Genomic DNA, 14035 nt, shown 5'->3' with positions numbered 1-14035 from the left:
GAACATTGAAACATGGATTTCGCCATAAATAAGAGTGCGCTTAGCTACCACAGGTGCCCCCGACATGAGTGACATTGGGTTGGCCATGCTCACCCTGGCCACGCCTACACTGACCCCATGAGGCTAGACACAACCCTGATGCAGCCCCCTTTCAAACTGGATGAAATGGAGTTGAACGCCCCTGTTCTATCTAACCCAACACTTCGTCATGTTGAACACTTGTGGACTTCAAGTCCCAGAATTCTCCAAACAGCGTGCAAGTTTAGGGAATTCTGGGAGTTGAAGTCCTCCCGTTTTCAACGTGTGGAGGTTGAGAATTAGATTAGAGGTTGGATTAGATCATTCGGAGACCCATTTCTGGTGGGATTACTCAAACGGTCCCATCCGCAAGGAAATACAGTAAGGTCTTTGCTAGCCAAACATTCTGGGAGTTTCTAGAAGCTTCTTTCCAAGAGTGGGAGCCTCACAGTCTAAACAAACCATGCACTTACATAGCAGATTTGGTGAAAGATTGTTGATCGCCAGAAGGGATCATCACTCCTGGAACCTGTAATCCTTCTATAGATTTGTTGGTGAAGGTTTCCTCCAGAACGAAGCCGTTTGGAAATGTCAGTTTTCCCTACGTAGGATTATATAATGGTTTGTTTATTTCTTGCATTCTTACAGCTGCTCTTCCAAATATATGATCCCGTGTCACTAACAATATTAAATATGATTAAAAACAGGTAGATGCACACAGAAAACTTATATCGGTACAGTGAGTCCTCAACTTATAATCTTTCATTTAGTGACCATATCTTTATTGAAAAAAATTGACTTAACGACCACGTTTCATGCTTACGACCGCTACGGCATTCCCTATAGTCATGTGATCAAAGTTCAGATGCTTGGCAACGGACTCATATTTACGATGGTTGCAGCGTCCCTGGGGTCATGTGATTTCCATGCGATTCACTTAATAACCATGTGACTAACTTAACAACTGCAGTGATTCGCTTATCGGCAGTGGCAAGAATGGTCGTAACATGGGGCAATAACTCTCTTGCTTAGCAATGGAAGTTTGCAACTCAGTTGTGGTTGTAAGTCCATGATTGGGACTGAAATTTTGGTCACTAAGTGATGCAGTCATTAAGTGAGTCATCAGATGATTGGACCCATATTTCAACCATTTTACAGCAGAATTCTTAAACAAATTCAGCCTTAAATTTTAATAGCATTCTACCATAAACATCAACCAGTTTCCAAACTGTGACAGTCATAACTTCAAGGATGTTTTATAAATTCCTTGTTCAGCACCTTCATAACTGCAAGCTGTTCTTAAACAAACGGTCATAATTTGAGGAATCCTTGTGAAATATTTAGCAACTGGGAAGGGAATTGAAGACATCCAGTATCACTAACACATCTGGTAAGTATGAATGTACTAGTTATTAGTTTATTCTCATTTCAACTATTGTACCTTACTAATGCTTAGTTTATTAATTATTAAACATTATAATGTTGGTTAATTAATACTAATAAGTATTCATTATTAATAATCAGCAATCACAACAGTGAGAACAATTAATCAGTGGAACAACTTGCCTACAGAACTTGGAACACTGGAAGTTTTTAAGAAGAAATTGGACAATCAGTTGTCTGAAATTGTACATAGGTCTCCTGCCGGAGCAGGGGGTTGGACTATAGGACCTCCCAGGACCCTTCTAACTCTGTTATTCTGTTCTATTCCATATTTCCCACATCCATACAAATTTCTTGGCAGCAATGAAGAAAATCCATCCGTCCGTCCGTCCATCCATCAGAGGTGGGTCTTCAGCAGGTTCTGACCAGTTCTGGAGAACCGGTAGTGGATGTTGTGAGTAGTTTGGAGAAACGGCAAATCCCACCTCTGACTGGAGATTTTACAGAATCCTTCCCCTGCCACGCCCACCAAGCCACGCCCACAGAACCGGTAGTAAAAAAATGTGAATCCCACCACTGCCATCCATCCATCCATTTATCTATCTATCAAGTATCTTTTTTATCAATATCTATCTATCTATCTATCTATCTATCTATCTATCTATCTATCTACCATCTCTCTTTATCTGTCATCTATATTTAGCTAGCCATCTAGCTAGCTCCATCCATCCATTTATTTACCTGCCTACCTACCTATCATCTACCTGTATCTGTCTAAATATCTATCTATCCATCTATCAATCATCTATCTTTATGCATATCTGTCTATCATCTATCTTTATGCATATCTATCTATCTATCTATCCATCCCATCAACCATCTATCTTTATGGATATCTGTCTATCATGTATCTTTATTTATCCATATCTATCTATCTATCTATCTATCTATCTATCTATCTATCTATCTATCTATCTAAATATCCATCTATCCATCCACCATCCATCTAAATATCTATCTATCTAAATATCCATCCATCCATCTAAATATCCATCTAAATATCCATCCATCCATCCATCCATCCATCCATCCATCCATCCATCCATCCAACTATCTATCTATCTATCTATCTATCTATCTATCTATCTATCTATCTATCTATCTATCTATCTATCTATCACCTCTCTATCTATAAATAAACTATACAATATTAATCTACAGACCTGGGATTTCTTGGTGGACTCTTGTCCAGGGATTTATCAACCCTGATGTTTTCTGAAACGCATTTTAAGCCACAGCCTGAATCTTCCAGACTCCAGACCTCGATTCCACGGGTTCCCCGTATTAATACTTGCCTTGCCAACAAACTTGAAGTCGTTTGTGAAATTTCCCTCATAGACCAAATCATCCTCCAGAATGAGAACCCCGGGTCCCTTCCAGGTGAGGAGAGAAAAAGAGAAAGGCGTTGTTGGTTGAAGGTGAGGTTGAAAATCAAGCCAATAAATAAATATTAGTTTTTATAGTTCTTTCTTTCTTTCTTTTTTAAAGATCCCATAGCAGGTTCAAAGACTCCCTTACCACCATTTTATCCAGGTGGAAGGTCCTTTGGAAGCAGACGCCTGACTGTAACACCACAATCCCCGGTCCGTGCCTCTGATCGTTTTCCCACATCCCGATGTATCTCTCACCTCTGAAATCCAGCAAACAACAAATAAGAAAGTGAAAGTGAAACGAAAGTGAAAGTGAAAGTGAAATTAACATTGCATTCAGACTGGAGTGTCCTTGGTAATTCCTTGCTTAGGCTGTTGTTGACTACCAACACTGACAGGGTGAGCCGTTAGTCTGTATCCAAGCACGAAAAACCCCACACCCTTACAAGCACTGATGATGTTATCTAGTGGGGTTATGGAACATCAGTGAACATCAGTTTACCTCTGCTAGATCAACCCGATTCCTTCAGACAGTTTCAGTAACAGATTCCTTCATCTCAAACCAACATGGCCAAAGAAAAGTAATCGTTGATGGGAGTGACAATCCAAAACATTTTGAATGGTGTGTAAATGTGATTGATCTCTATGTGTCTGTCGATGGCTGGTCAGCGCTGCAACAACCAGGCTCAGAGAACACAAACAGCCTCACAGTGCTCCTCCTCCTCCTCCTCCTCCTCTCCACAAACCCCACCTCCTTTTATCACTGATGATGTTACCTAGTTGAGTCATGAAACATCTATATGGAAACAACCAATCTCACAGAGCACCAAGGACCTTACCTTTTACTTACTCACGAAATGCAACTGTCTTACCTCTCCTTGTCATCCAAGACACCATAACCCGTTCTCTTGTCCTTCGTCCAGTGTCCTGTGTATCTAAAGGGATGACCGGTACTCAGAGGGCTATCCAGGATGCCAAAACCTTCGCGCATGTTGTCCTTAAAATAACCTTTGTAGACCATCTCATTGCCGTACCTGAAAAATAAGCCAACTTTAACAAAGACCTCTTCAATGGGGATTTTAGATTTTTATCTGTACAGATAGTCCTCAACTCATGATGACAACTGGCACCAGAACGTGTTGCAAAGTGGCTGCTAAGTGAGTCGCACCCAATTTTACACCATTTTTGCCCCAATTCTTAAGCAAATCACTGCAGTTGTTAAGTGAGTCGTGTGGTCATTAAGTGAGTCCATTGACTTTGTTTGTCAGAAGCCAACCTGGGAAGGTTGCAAATGGTGATCACATGACCCTGGGACGCTGCAACCGTCATAAATACAAACCGGGTGCTGAATATCCAAGTGAGGATGCTATGATGGTCATAAGTGCGAGGACTGGTGCTTGAGTCCTTTTTTAAAGCGCTGTTTTAACTGAACAGCTGCTCAACAAATGGTTGTAAGTCAAGGTATCTTCCTGTATCCCCCTCATTCAATGAAAGCACTACCCAGTTTATGAAGAGAGGTAGAAAATCTGGATTTAATTATATTTTGCGATGGTCATAAATGTGGAAAACTGGTCCTAAGGCCCTTTTTCAATGCCGTTGTAACTTTGAACGATCACAAATGGTAAATCGAGGACTCCCTGTATTCTATAACTGGGAGGTGTAGAATATCCAGGATTCTTTCTACCAGTGGCTCATCCCAGGTAATCTTTCGAACTTACTCACAGATACCGTAGCCGTCCATCTGCCCGTTCCGCCAGTGGCATTTGTAGCAGTCGTAGTGGTCATTGGATCCTTGAGGGATCAAAGAGATCCCGAACCTGAAATCCGGAAGAAAAGACGTTAGACGGAAACGGTGAGGTTGATTTAATTCTAGTCAGCAAATCTCGCTATTCTGATATTGACCCTTAAGATCATCCAGTCCAACCCGCTTCGAAGAAGCACCCAATTAAAACATCTTCAATGCTCCATCACATCCAGGAGAGGCAGTCTTTGACTTACGACCACAACTGAGCCCAAAATTTCCCTTGCCAAGACAGACAGTTGTTAAGTGAGTTTTGCCTCATTTTACGACATTTCTTGCCACAGTTGTTAAATGAATCACTGTAGTTTTAAGTCAGTGGCATCTGGCTTCCCCACTGACTTCAGTTTTCAGAAGGTTGTGAAAGGGGAAATCATGTGACCTTAGCACACAGCAACCGTCGTAAATGTGAATCAACTGCCAAGGGTCAGAATTCTGATCCTGTTACCATCGAGAATGTTGCAACGATCACAAATGAGAGGGCTGGTTGGCAGTCACTTTCTTCAGCACTGTCGTAACTTTGAGTGCTCATTAAACAGACGGTCGTAAGTACGTAAGCGTGCAAGATTTGCAAAAAAAACAGATTTGCAAACTAAATAAATTCTGATACAAGCATCAGTGCAGTTTTTCCTGGCACTGTCCAGAGGCAGTAAAGGGATTTATCTTTTTTTTTTTTTAACCTCCTACAGAGTTTTTCCTTTAATCCAGGGTTTCCTGGTGGTCTCCTATCCAATTTGGTCCAACCTTGCTTAGTTGCCAAACAAGCACAGGGTCAAGCGGACTTCAGGCGTGGATCTACTCAGACAGACAAATCTGGGCATTGTGCAATAAGCGTGAGATGCACCAACCAGCCTGCCACTCAAGACAGCCCCCCTGTCAGCCTGCAATTCACCAGGTCAAGCCCCTCACCCATTTTCCAGGCCTTCCTTGAAATCTCCTGCAAAGTTCTGCCCATTGGGCCACAGCAGCTTCCCTCTGCGAAGAGAAGAGACCAATAAAAGTGATTAAATTTAATCTGGGTCACTTTAAGACCTGGCCTCCCAACCCCAGGAAGGGACTTACTTGCCGTGGGGTTTCCCCAGGCACCACTCCCCCTCGTAGGTGGCGCTCTTGAGCCGCCCTTCGGCCCTAAATGCGAAGGTAGCGATGCGGCAGGGCGGGGGGGCAAAGCCTTTGCCCCCGTCACCCCACATGGGGACGTCTCTCTTGTCCATCAAGGCCTGGCCCACCGCCCGCTGGATCTTCCATTGCCACACCGCCTGGAGAGGAGGATAGGAGATGGGCGGGGGGTCGGGGAAAGAAAGAAAGAAAGAAAGAAAGAAAGAAAGAAAGAAAGAAAGAAAGAAAGAAAGAAAGAAAGAAAGAAAGAAAAGCAAAGAGAGAGAAAGAGAAAGAGGCAGAGAAAAAGAGAAAGAGAGAGAAAGAAAGAGTGAGAGAAAAAGAGGAGAAAGAAAGAGAGAGAAAGAAAAAAGTATCAGAGAAAGAAGAAAGAGAAAAAGTAAGAGAGAAGAGAAAGAAAGTAAGATAGAGAAAGAGTGCAAGAGAGAAAGTGAGAAAGAAAGAAAGAGAGAGAGAGAGAGTGAAAGAAAGAGTGAGTGAAAGAGGAGAAAGAGAAAGTGAGAGAAAGAAAAAAGCATCAGAGAAAGAAGGAAAGAGAAAAAGTAAGAGAGAAGAGAAAGAAAGACATAGAAAGAGAGAAAAAGTGTGTGAGAGTAAGAGAGAGAAAGTAAAAGAGAGAGAAAGAAAGAGATAGTGAAAGAAAGAGTGAATGAGAGGAGAAAGAGAAAGAAAGTGAGAAAAAGAAAAAAGCATCAGAGAAGGAAGGAAAGAGAGAAAGAGAGAGAAAATAAAAGAGAAAAGAAAGACAGAAAGAATAAGAGAGAAAGAAAGAAAAAGAAAGTGAAAGAAAGAATGTGAGAGAAAGGAAGAAAGTGAGGGAAAGAAAAAAACATGAAAGAAGGAAAGAGAGAAAATAAAAGAGAAGAGAAAGACACAGAGTGAGAGAAAGAGAAAGAGTGAGAGAAAGAAAGACAATCCACACATCTTCAAGGTTGCCCTAGAGATGTAAAATTGCAGCTAATTCCCCCAAGAGTGGGTAATTTACTCTTGACAGGCAGTCCTCAACTTACGACCATTTGTTTAGAGACCATTCAAAGTTACAAAGGTATCGTGACTTCTTACCATTAAGTTTTTCACACTTAATGACCGTTACAGCCCCCCACCCCATGTGAAATTCAGAGGCTTGGCAATTGACTCATAGTTATGACGGTTGCCCTGTCCTGGGGTCAAAAATGTGATCCCCTTTTTGACGGAGTCAAATCCCTTTTATTTACTGGAGTCCTACCCTGACACTTTGCAAAACATATGAAAAGAGGAAACGTGTAGTTGTTCCCTCATACAGGGGGTCATCATACAAATTTCTGTTGCTAAGTGAGACAGCTGTTAAGTGAATTTTGCCCCATTTTACGACCTATGTTGCCACAGTCGTTAAGTAAATCACTGCAATTTTTGAGTAAGTAACTCGGTTGTTGAGCAAATCTGGCTTCCCCATTGACTTTGCTCGACAGTCGCCAAAGGGGATCACGTGACCCCCAGGGATACTGTGACCGCCATAAATATGAGTCATAAGTGTGAAAAATGGTCAGAAGGTTGCAAAAGGGATCACATGACCCCAGGATACTGCGACCGTCATAAATACGAGTCAGTTGCCAACATTTGAATTTTGATCACTTGGACACAGGGAGGCTGCAACGGTCATAACTGTGAAAAAGTCACTTTTTTCAGTGACATTGTAACATTGAATGGTCAGTAAATGAACGGTCGTAACCCGAGGACTACCTGTATTTCATGTCCACCACCCAAGACCATATACCACTTACCCGGGCTTCTAGTCCTTTGGCCAACAGGAAGAAACTATCTTCTGGAGTCACAACGTATAAAGTATGACTGCCAAAAAATAAAATAAATATGAATTATTGACCTTCTACATTAAAAATAATTTCACTTTTTTAAAACTGTGTCAACGGAAGGAAACATCTGGATCTAGGAATGTTTTCTTATCATTGAATTCTTATCAATTCATCCACCTGCCTTTTTCCTCCCAAGTACACAAAGTCCTCGACTTATAACCATTTGCTTAGTGAGCATTCAAAATTACAATGGCACTGAAACAAGTGACCTTGGAGCGATTTTCACACTTACGACCATTGAAGCATTCGCAGGGTCACAAGATCAAAATTCAGATGCTTGACAACCGACTCAGATTTATGTCGGTTGCAATATCCCAGGGTCGCTTGATCCCCTTTTGTGACCTTCCGACAAGCAGAGTCAAAGGGGAAAGCCAGATTCGCTTAACGACTTTGTGACTCACTTAACGACTGCAGGGATTCCAAGAAAAGTTGTAAAATGGGGCTAAACTCAATTGTTTCATTTAGCAACAGAAATGTTGGGCTCAATTGTGATTGTAGGTTGTACGTCCAAGGATTGGTCCTAAATTTTCTTTTTCAGGCTGTTGCATGGTCACTAAACAAATAATAAGTAAGTCAAGGGCTGAATTCGAAAGATACTAAATTTTCCCCAGGCAACAAATGAGGAAGGAGATAAACGCTTCCTCTCTGTTCTATATAAACCACTGAATTAGTTTGACTCACTTTCCGTTTCTGCTTGGAGCTGCCTCAAGCCACAGAAGCTTAAGATCAAAACTGTGGAGGTTGTTCCCCTGGGAAATTCGAGAGAATTTAAAAACAAAGAAAAAGAGAAAGACAGCCTCAAAACCGTGAATTAAATACAACAACAAAACACACAGACATCCGTATTTCTGGTGCCCTTTGCCAGCACACAAGGCATAGAATCGTCTCCTGACTGCTGGGATTCTTAAGGCTCAGGAGGACAGGCTGGATGGCCTCAGGGTGCAAACCCCTCTTCTGATCTCGAAAGTAGGTAGTACGGAATTAAAACGAGTCCCAGACTAGGAAGTGGGGAGGTGGTGAGTTCTAGTTCCGCTTTAGACACGAAAGAAAGCTGGGTGACTTTGGGCCAATCGCCAGGAGGATGGTGAGTTCTAGGCACGAGCCCTGGTGGCGCAGTGGTGAGAGGGCGGTACTGCAAGCTACTTTTGCTGACTGCTGGCTGCCTACAATTTGGTAGTTCAAATCCCACCGGGATAAAGGTTGACTCAGCCTTCTGTCCTTCCGAGGTGGGTCAAATGAGGACCCAGATTGTTGGGGGCAAGAGGCTGACTGCCAACCGCTTAGAGAGGGCTGTAAAAGCACTATAAAGCGATATATAAGTCAATGTACTATTGCTATTTTCCTTCCTTCCTTCCTTCCTTCCTTCCTTCCTTCCTTCCTTCCTTCCTTCCTTCCTTCCTTCCTTCCTTCCTTCCTTCCCTCCCTCCCTCCCTCCTTCCTTCCTTCCTTCCTTCCTCCCTCCCTCCTTCCTTCCTTCCTTCCTCCTACCTTCTTTCCCTTCCCTCCTCCTTCCTTCCTTCCTTCCTTCCTTCCTTCCTTCCTTCCTTCCTTCCCTTCCCTTCCCTTCCCCTTCCTTCCCTTCCCTTCCCTTCCTGCCAGAATGCAATATTGCAGGCTAACTCTGCCCTCTGCCAAGAGTTTGATTCTCACCAGGTTGACTCAGCCTTCTGTCCTCCCCAGGTGGGTCAGATGAGGACCCAGATTGTTGGGGCAAATAGGCTGACACTGTAAAACTGCTGTAAAGACAGGGCTGTAAAGCACTGTGAAGCGGTATGTAAGTCTAAGTGCTATTGCTAAAACCGCCGGGGTGACTTTGGTCCAATCGCCAGGAGATGGTGAGTTCTAGTTCTGTCTTAGACACGAAAGCTAGTCTCTCTCTCTCTCTCTCTCTCTCTCTCTCTCTCTCTCTCTCTCTCTCAACCTAGCCCACCTCACAAGGTTGTTGGGGCGAAAATAGGAGGAGGAAGGTAACTTCCCTGCCTTGAGTTATCGATAAAGAATAACAAAAGTGGAATAAAATCTCAGGAAGTAAATCCCCGGAATGCCGGCGTCTGCGGTCATAGGGAAGGCAACGCTGCGCGTCACCAGCCCATAGCACCCCAACATCTATCTCGCTGTCACACCTGCACGAGGACCAGGGCGTCGTTAAAGAGGAGGATGCGATCTGTGCGGATGGAGCTGGCGAAGATGGGGAGGTTTTCGCTGTCCTCCAGCAGCCGCCTCTCGGGGGTGCAAAGGACGTCCTAAGAGAGAGAGAGAGAGAGAGAGAGAGAGAGAGAGATGGCGGTCCTTGATTTACAAACTGTTCAAAGTTACAAGGGCACTGAAATAAAACCTTTTTTTTTCACACGTGGGACAATCGCAGCCTCACCTTTTCGGGTTACATGATCAAAATTCAGACGCTTGGTTAATAAAAATTTGAACTATTTGATTGTAAATGTATTAACAGCGGCTAGGATTGTATTTGCTAAAAATTGGAAGAGTGAGAAAATTCCATCAGAGGAAGAAATTATCAAGAAAATATTGGATTGTGCTGAAATGAGTAGATTGACATTTGAAATTAGAGAGCAAGAAGATAAACAATTCTATGAAGTTTGGGATCTTTTCTATCAATGGTTAGATAATAAAACACAATAATAGAATATTTAGACTTAGGATATAATTTTCTTTGATATTATTTTTATAAAACTTTATTAAGATAGATTTGGTATGATCTTACGATTTGTTGTAAAATAAATTAAGTAAATTATAGTTATCTCGTTAAAGTATGAATTAACAAAATTATAGTTAAATGATTTCTCAGTAATGATACTAGGTTGTACAATTGTTGATTGATAATATGAGTTATTATGTAATATAATTATATTGGTGTCTAGGAAATGGATGCACACAAAAAAAGTGGTAAACCAACCGATACACTGTTTGTAAATCTATGAAGGAGGATGATGTTTTTATATTTTATGTTGTATGTTTTATGTGGTTTTGTTTGTTGTTAAAATCAATAAAAAAAAATTTTTTAAAAAAAATTCAGACGCTTGGCAACCGACTCGTATTCATGGCGGTTGCAGTCTCCCGGGGCCCTGCGATTCCCTTTTGCGACCTTCTGACAAACAGCGGGAGAATCCAGATTCACTTAATGACTATGTGGCTTTACTTAACAGCTATGTGGATTCGCTTCACGTCCTGGGAAGCAAGTTCAATGGGACGAAATTCACTTATCAACCGACTTACTTAGCATTGGAGATTTTGAACTCAGTTGGGGTTGTTAAGTTGAGGACGACCTGCACAAGTAGTCCCTCGACATAATGGTTCATTTAGTGACCATTCAAAATTGCAATGGTATTATCACACTTACGACCACTGTAATGTCCCTGTGGTTGCGTGACCAAAATTCAGGTGCTTGGCAATAGGTTCGTATTTATGACCGTCACAGCGTCCTGGAGGACCCATAATCCCCTTTAGCTACCTTCTGACAAGCAACGGAGAAGCCAGATTCGCTAAATGAGCAGGATTACTAACTTATCCACTGCAGTGATTCACTTAACAACGGTGGCAAGAAAAGTCGTAAATTGCGGCACACCCACTTAGGAAATGTTTGACTTAGGAACATAAACATTGGGCTTAATTGTGGATGTAACTTCAGGATTATCTGTAGCTAAATTTTCTAATCTAACTTTCTGGTTTCAGGAGTGTAATTGGGCTAAAAGCACACCAGGCCTTTAACCGACAGGAGAAAAACGACACGTGGGCTGGGATCTTTCCTGATAGTCTTTTCATGGGACCCCTGGACCATCCCTTCCTCCATTTCTCCCTCCCTCCACCCCTCCCTCCCCCTCTCTCCATCTTTCCCTCTCTCCATCCTTCCCTCCCTCTCTCCATCCTTCCCTTCCTCCCTCTTTCCATCCCCTCTCTCCATCCCTCCCTCCCTCCACCCCTCCCTGCCCCTCTCTTCATCCTTCCCTCTCTCCATCCTCCATCCCTCCCTCCATCCTTCCCTCCCTCCCTCTTTCCATCTCTCCCTCCCTCTCTCCATTCCTCCATCCCATCCTTCCCTCCTTCCCTCCCTCCACCCTTCCCTCCCTCCCTCTCTCTCATCCCTCCATCCCTCCCTCTCTCCATCCCTTCATTCCATCCTCCCTCCCTCCACCCTCTCTCCATCCTTCCCTCTCTCCATCGCTCCATCCCTCCCTCCCTCCACCCCTCCCTCCACCCTCTCTTCATCCTTCCCTCTCTCCATCCCTCCCTCCATCTTTCCCTCCCTCCCTCTTTCCATCTCTCCCTCCCTCTCTCCATTCCTCCATCCCATCCTCCCTCCCTCCATCCCTCTCTCCATCCCTCCCTCCCTCCCTCTCTCCATCCCTTCATTCCATCCTCCCTCCTTCCACCCTCTCTTCATCCTTCCCTCTCTCCATCCCTCCATCCCTCCATCCATCCTTCCTCTCTCCATCCCTCCATCCCTCCCTCCATCCTTCCCTCTTTCCATCTCTCCCTCCCCCTCCCTCCATCCTTTTTCCTCTCTCCATCCCTCCATCCCTCCCTCCCTCCTTCCATCCCTCTCTTCATCCCTCCATCCCATCCTCCATCCCTCCCTCCCTCCGTTCATTCTCAAGAACCCACCGTGATCTTATTGCCCACCGACTTCCACAAGGCAGCAGTGAGGCCGGCCTCGTCCACGATTTGGCTGATGTACGAACGCAGCTTTGCAAACTTTTCGGAAGCATCCGAGATTTTTTCTTTCTCTAAGCTCTGCGGAAAGAAATGCATAAATTGAGCTGGCTCCAAGCTCCTTCCGAGTCAAGGTGGACATCGGCAAAATGGGTTTAAGTTGCCTCTGGGATTAACCCAGGTTTCGGATTCACACAATCCGGGGGAATTCTGAATGGATCCCACTGGCTGTAGGGCAAGAGGAGGAGGAAGACAAGGAAGAGGAATGGGAGGAGGAAGAGAAGGAGGGGGAGGAAGAGGAGGAAAGGGAGGAGGAGGAGAAGGAGGAAGACGAGAAGAGGAATGGGAAGAGGAAGAGAAGGAGGGGGAGGAAGAGGAGGAAGGGGAGGAGGAGGAGAAGGAGGAAGACGAGAAGAGGAATGGGAAGAGGAAGAGAAGGAGGGGGAGGAAGAGGAGGAAGGGGAGGAGGAGGAGAAGGAGGAAGACGAGGAAGAGGAATGGGAGGAGGAAGAGAAGGAGGGGGAGGAAGAGGAGGAAGGGGAGGGGAGAAGGAGAAGAACAGTGGAGTCCTTAGTGCTCCCTAAGGTTGGTGGTTTTCTTGCACCATGACCCAACTAGGCAACATAATCAGTGCTGGAAAGGGAGTGAGGTTTGCAAGGAGGAGGAGGAAGAGGAGGAGGACTGTGGGGTCTTTGGTGCTCTCTGAGCTTGGTGGTCTCCTCACAGACATCTCATGACCCAACTACGGAACATCATGAGGGCTAGAAGGTAGAACCCCACTCCCTCCCAGCACTGAGGATGTAATCAAGTAGGCTCATGAAATGTCTACCAGTAAACCTCCGGGCTCAGAGAGCACCAAGGACCCCACCGGAGACAGGTGCCTGGCATTCGGGTGCCCTACCTGGCCGGTGGCTGCCTTGAGTTTGGAGAGGACGCAGGCGTATTGTTGCAGGTGGTCTCGGAAGGGCTTGTGCAACACGGTGTAGAGCCCTATCGCCAGGCAGCTGTCAGGTGAGAAGTCAGCCAGGAATTCCTGCAGGGAGGGTCTGTGCAACTTCCAGTCATCGCTGCAAGCAGAAAGGAATGCTAGCACGGCCTACAAGAACTGTCAGACTGGAAATGATCCAAAGAACAAATACATATATTTGTTTTCTGAGGTTCTCGCGGGTATTTGTATGTGGATCTTTGGTTATTCGGGTTTTCTCCCGCATAAAATTGGAAGTATCTAGGCAACGTTTCGATGAAGTCTCATTCATCATCTTCAGGCTTGTGTCTTCGGCTCTGTGCGAGAAGCACAGAAACTTCAGACACAAGCCTGAAGATGATGAATCGAAACGTTGCCTAGATACTTCCAATTTTACGCGGTAGAAAATCCGAATAACCAAAGAGCCATATATACATATACATATACATCTACATATACATATACATACATACATACATACATATATATATATATATATATTAAAAGGCCCTTTTCCCCCAAATCTTGAGATCCCTCAAACAACAGAAATTTTGCCATGAAACCTTTTTTTTCTATAGTTGTTAAATGAATCACTGAAGTTGTAAAGTGAGTCGCAGGGTCGTTGAGTGAATCTGGCTTCCCCCCGTCGACTTCGCTCGTCGGAAGGTCACCAAAGTGTTAGGACACTGCAACCGTCATAAATGTGAGTCGCTTGTCAAGCGTCTGAATTTTGATCACGTGACCAGGGGGGGGAATGCGGCAACGGTCGTAAGTGTGAAAAATGGTCATAACTCTTTTTTTTTCAGGG

At 44.2% G+C, this 14035-nt stretch overlaps 1 protein-coding gene across 1 annotated transcript in view; it reads right to left on the bottom strand.

The window, feature by feature from the left end:
* The window catches only part of ALS2CL (ALS2 C-terminal like), a 47088-nt gene that overhangs the window by 15942 nt on the left and 17111 nt on the right, over positions 1–14035 (bottom strand). Inside the window, 12 exon segments of the mRNA XM_087917484.1 lie at positions 492–619; positions 2757–2834; positions 2980–3091; positions 3704–3865; positions 4550–4648; positions 5539–5604; positions 5692–5888; positions 7509–7575; positions 8280–8347; positions 9722–9841; positions 12216–12344; positions 13165–13330. Of these exon segments, the coding sequence (XP_087773610.1) occupies positions 492–619; positions 2757–2834; positions 2980–3091; positions 3704–3865; positions 4550–4648; positions 5539–5604; positions 5692–5888; positions 7509–7575; positions 8280–8347; positions 9722–9841; positions 12216–12344; positions 13165–13330 (1392 nt within the window).

Source organism: Pseudonaja textilis, chromosome Z (assembly GCF_049901715.1).
Source record: "Pseudonaja textilis isolate UNSWEBS1 chromosome Z, rPseTex1.2, whole genome shotgun sequence".
In the NCBI taxonomy this organism is placed as follows: domain Eukaryota; kingdom Metazoa; phylum Chordata; class Lepidosauria; order Squamata; family Elapidae; genus Pseudonaja; species Pseudonaja textilis.
This window is presented reverse-complemented; position numbering and strand designations above follow the sequence as displayed.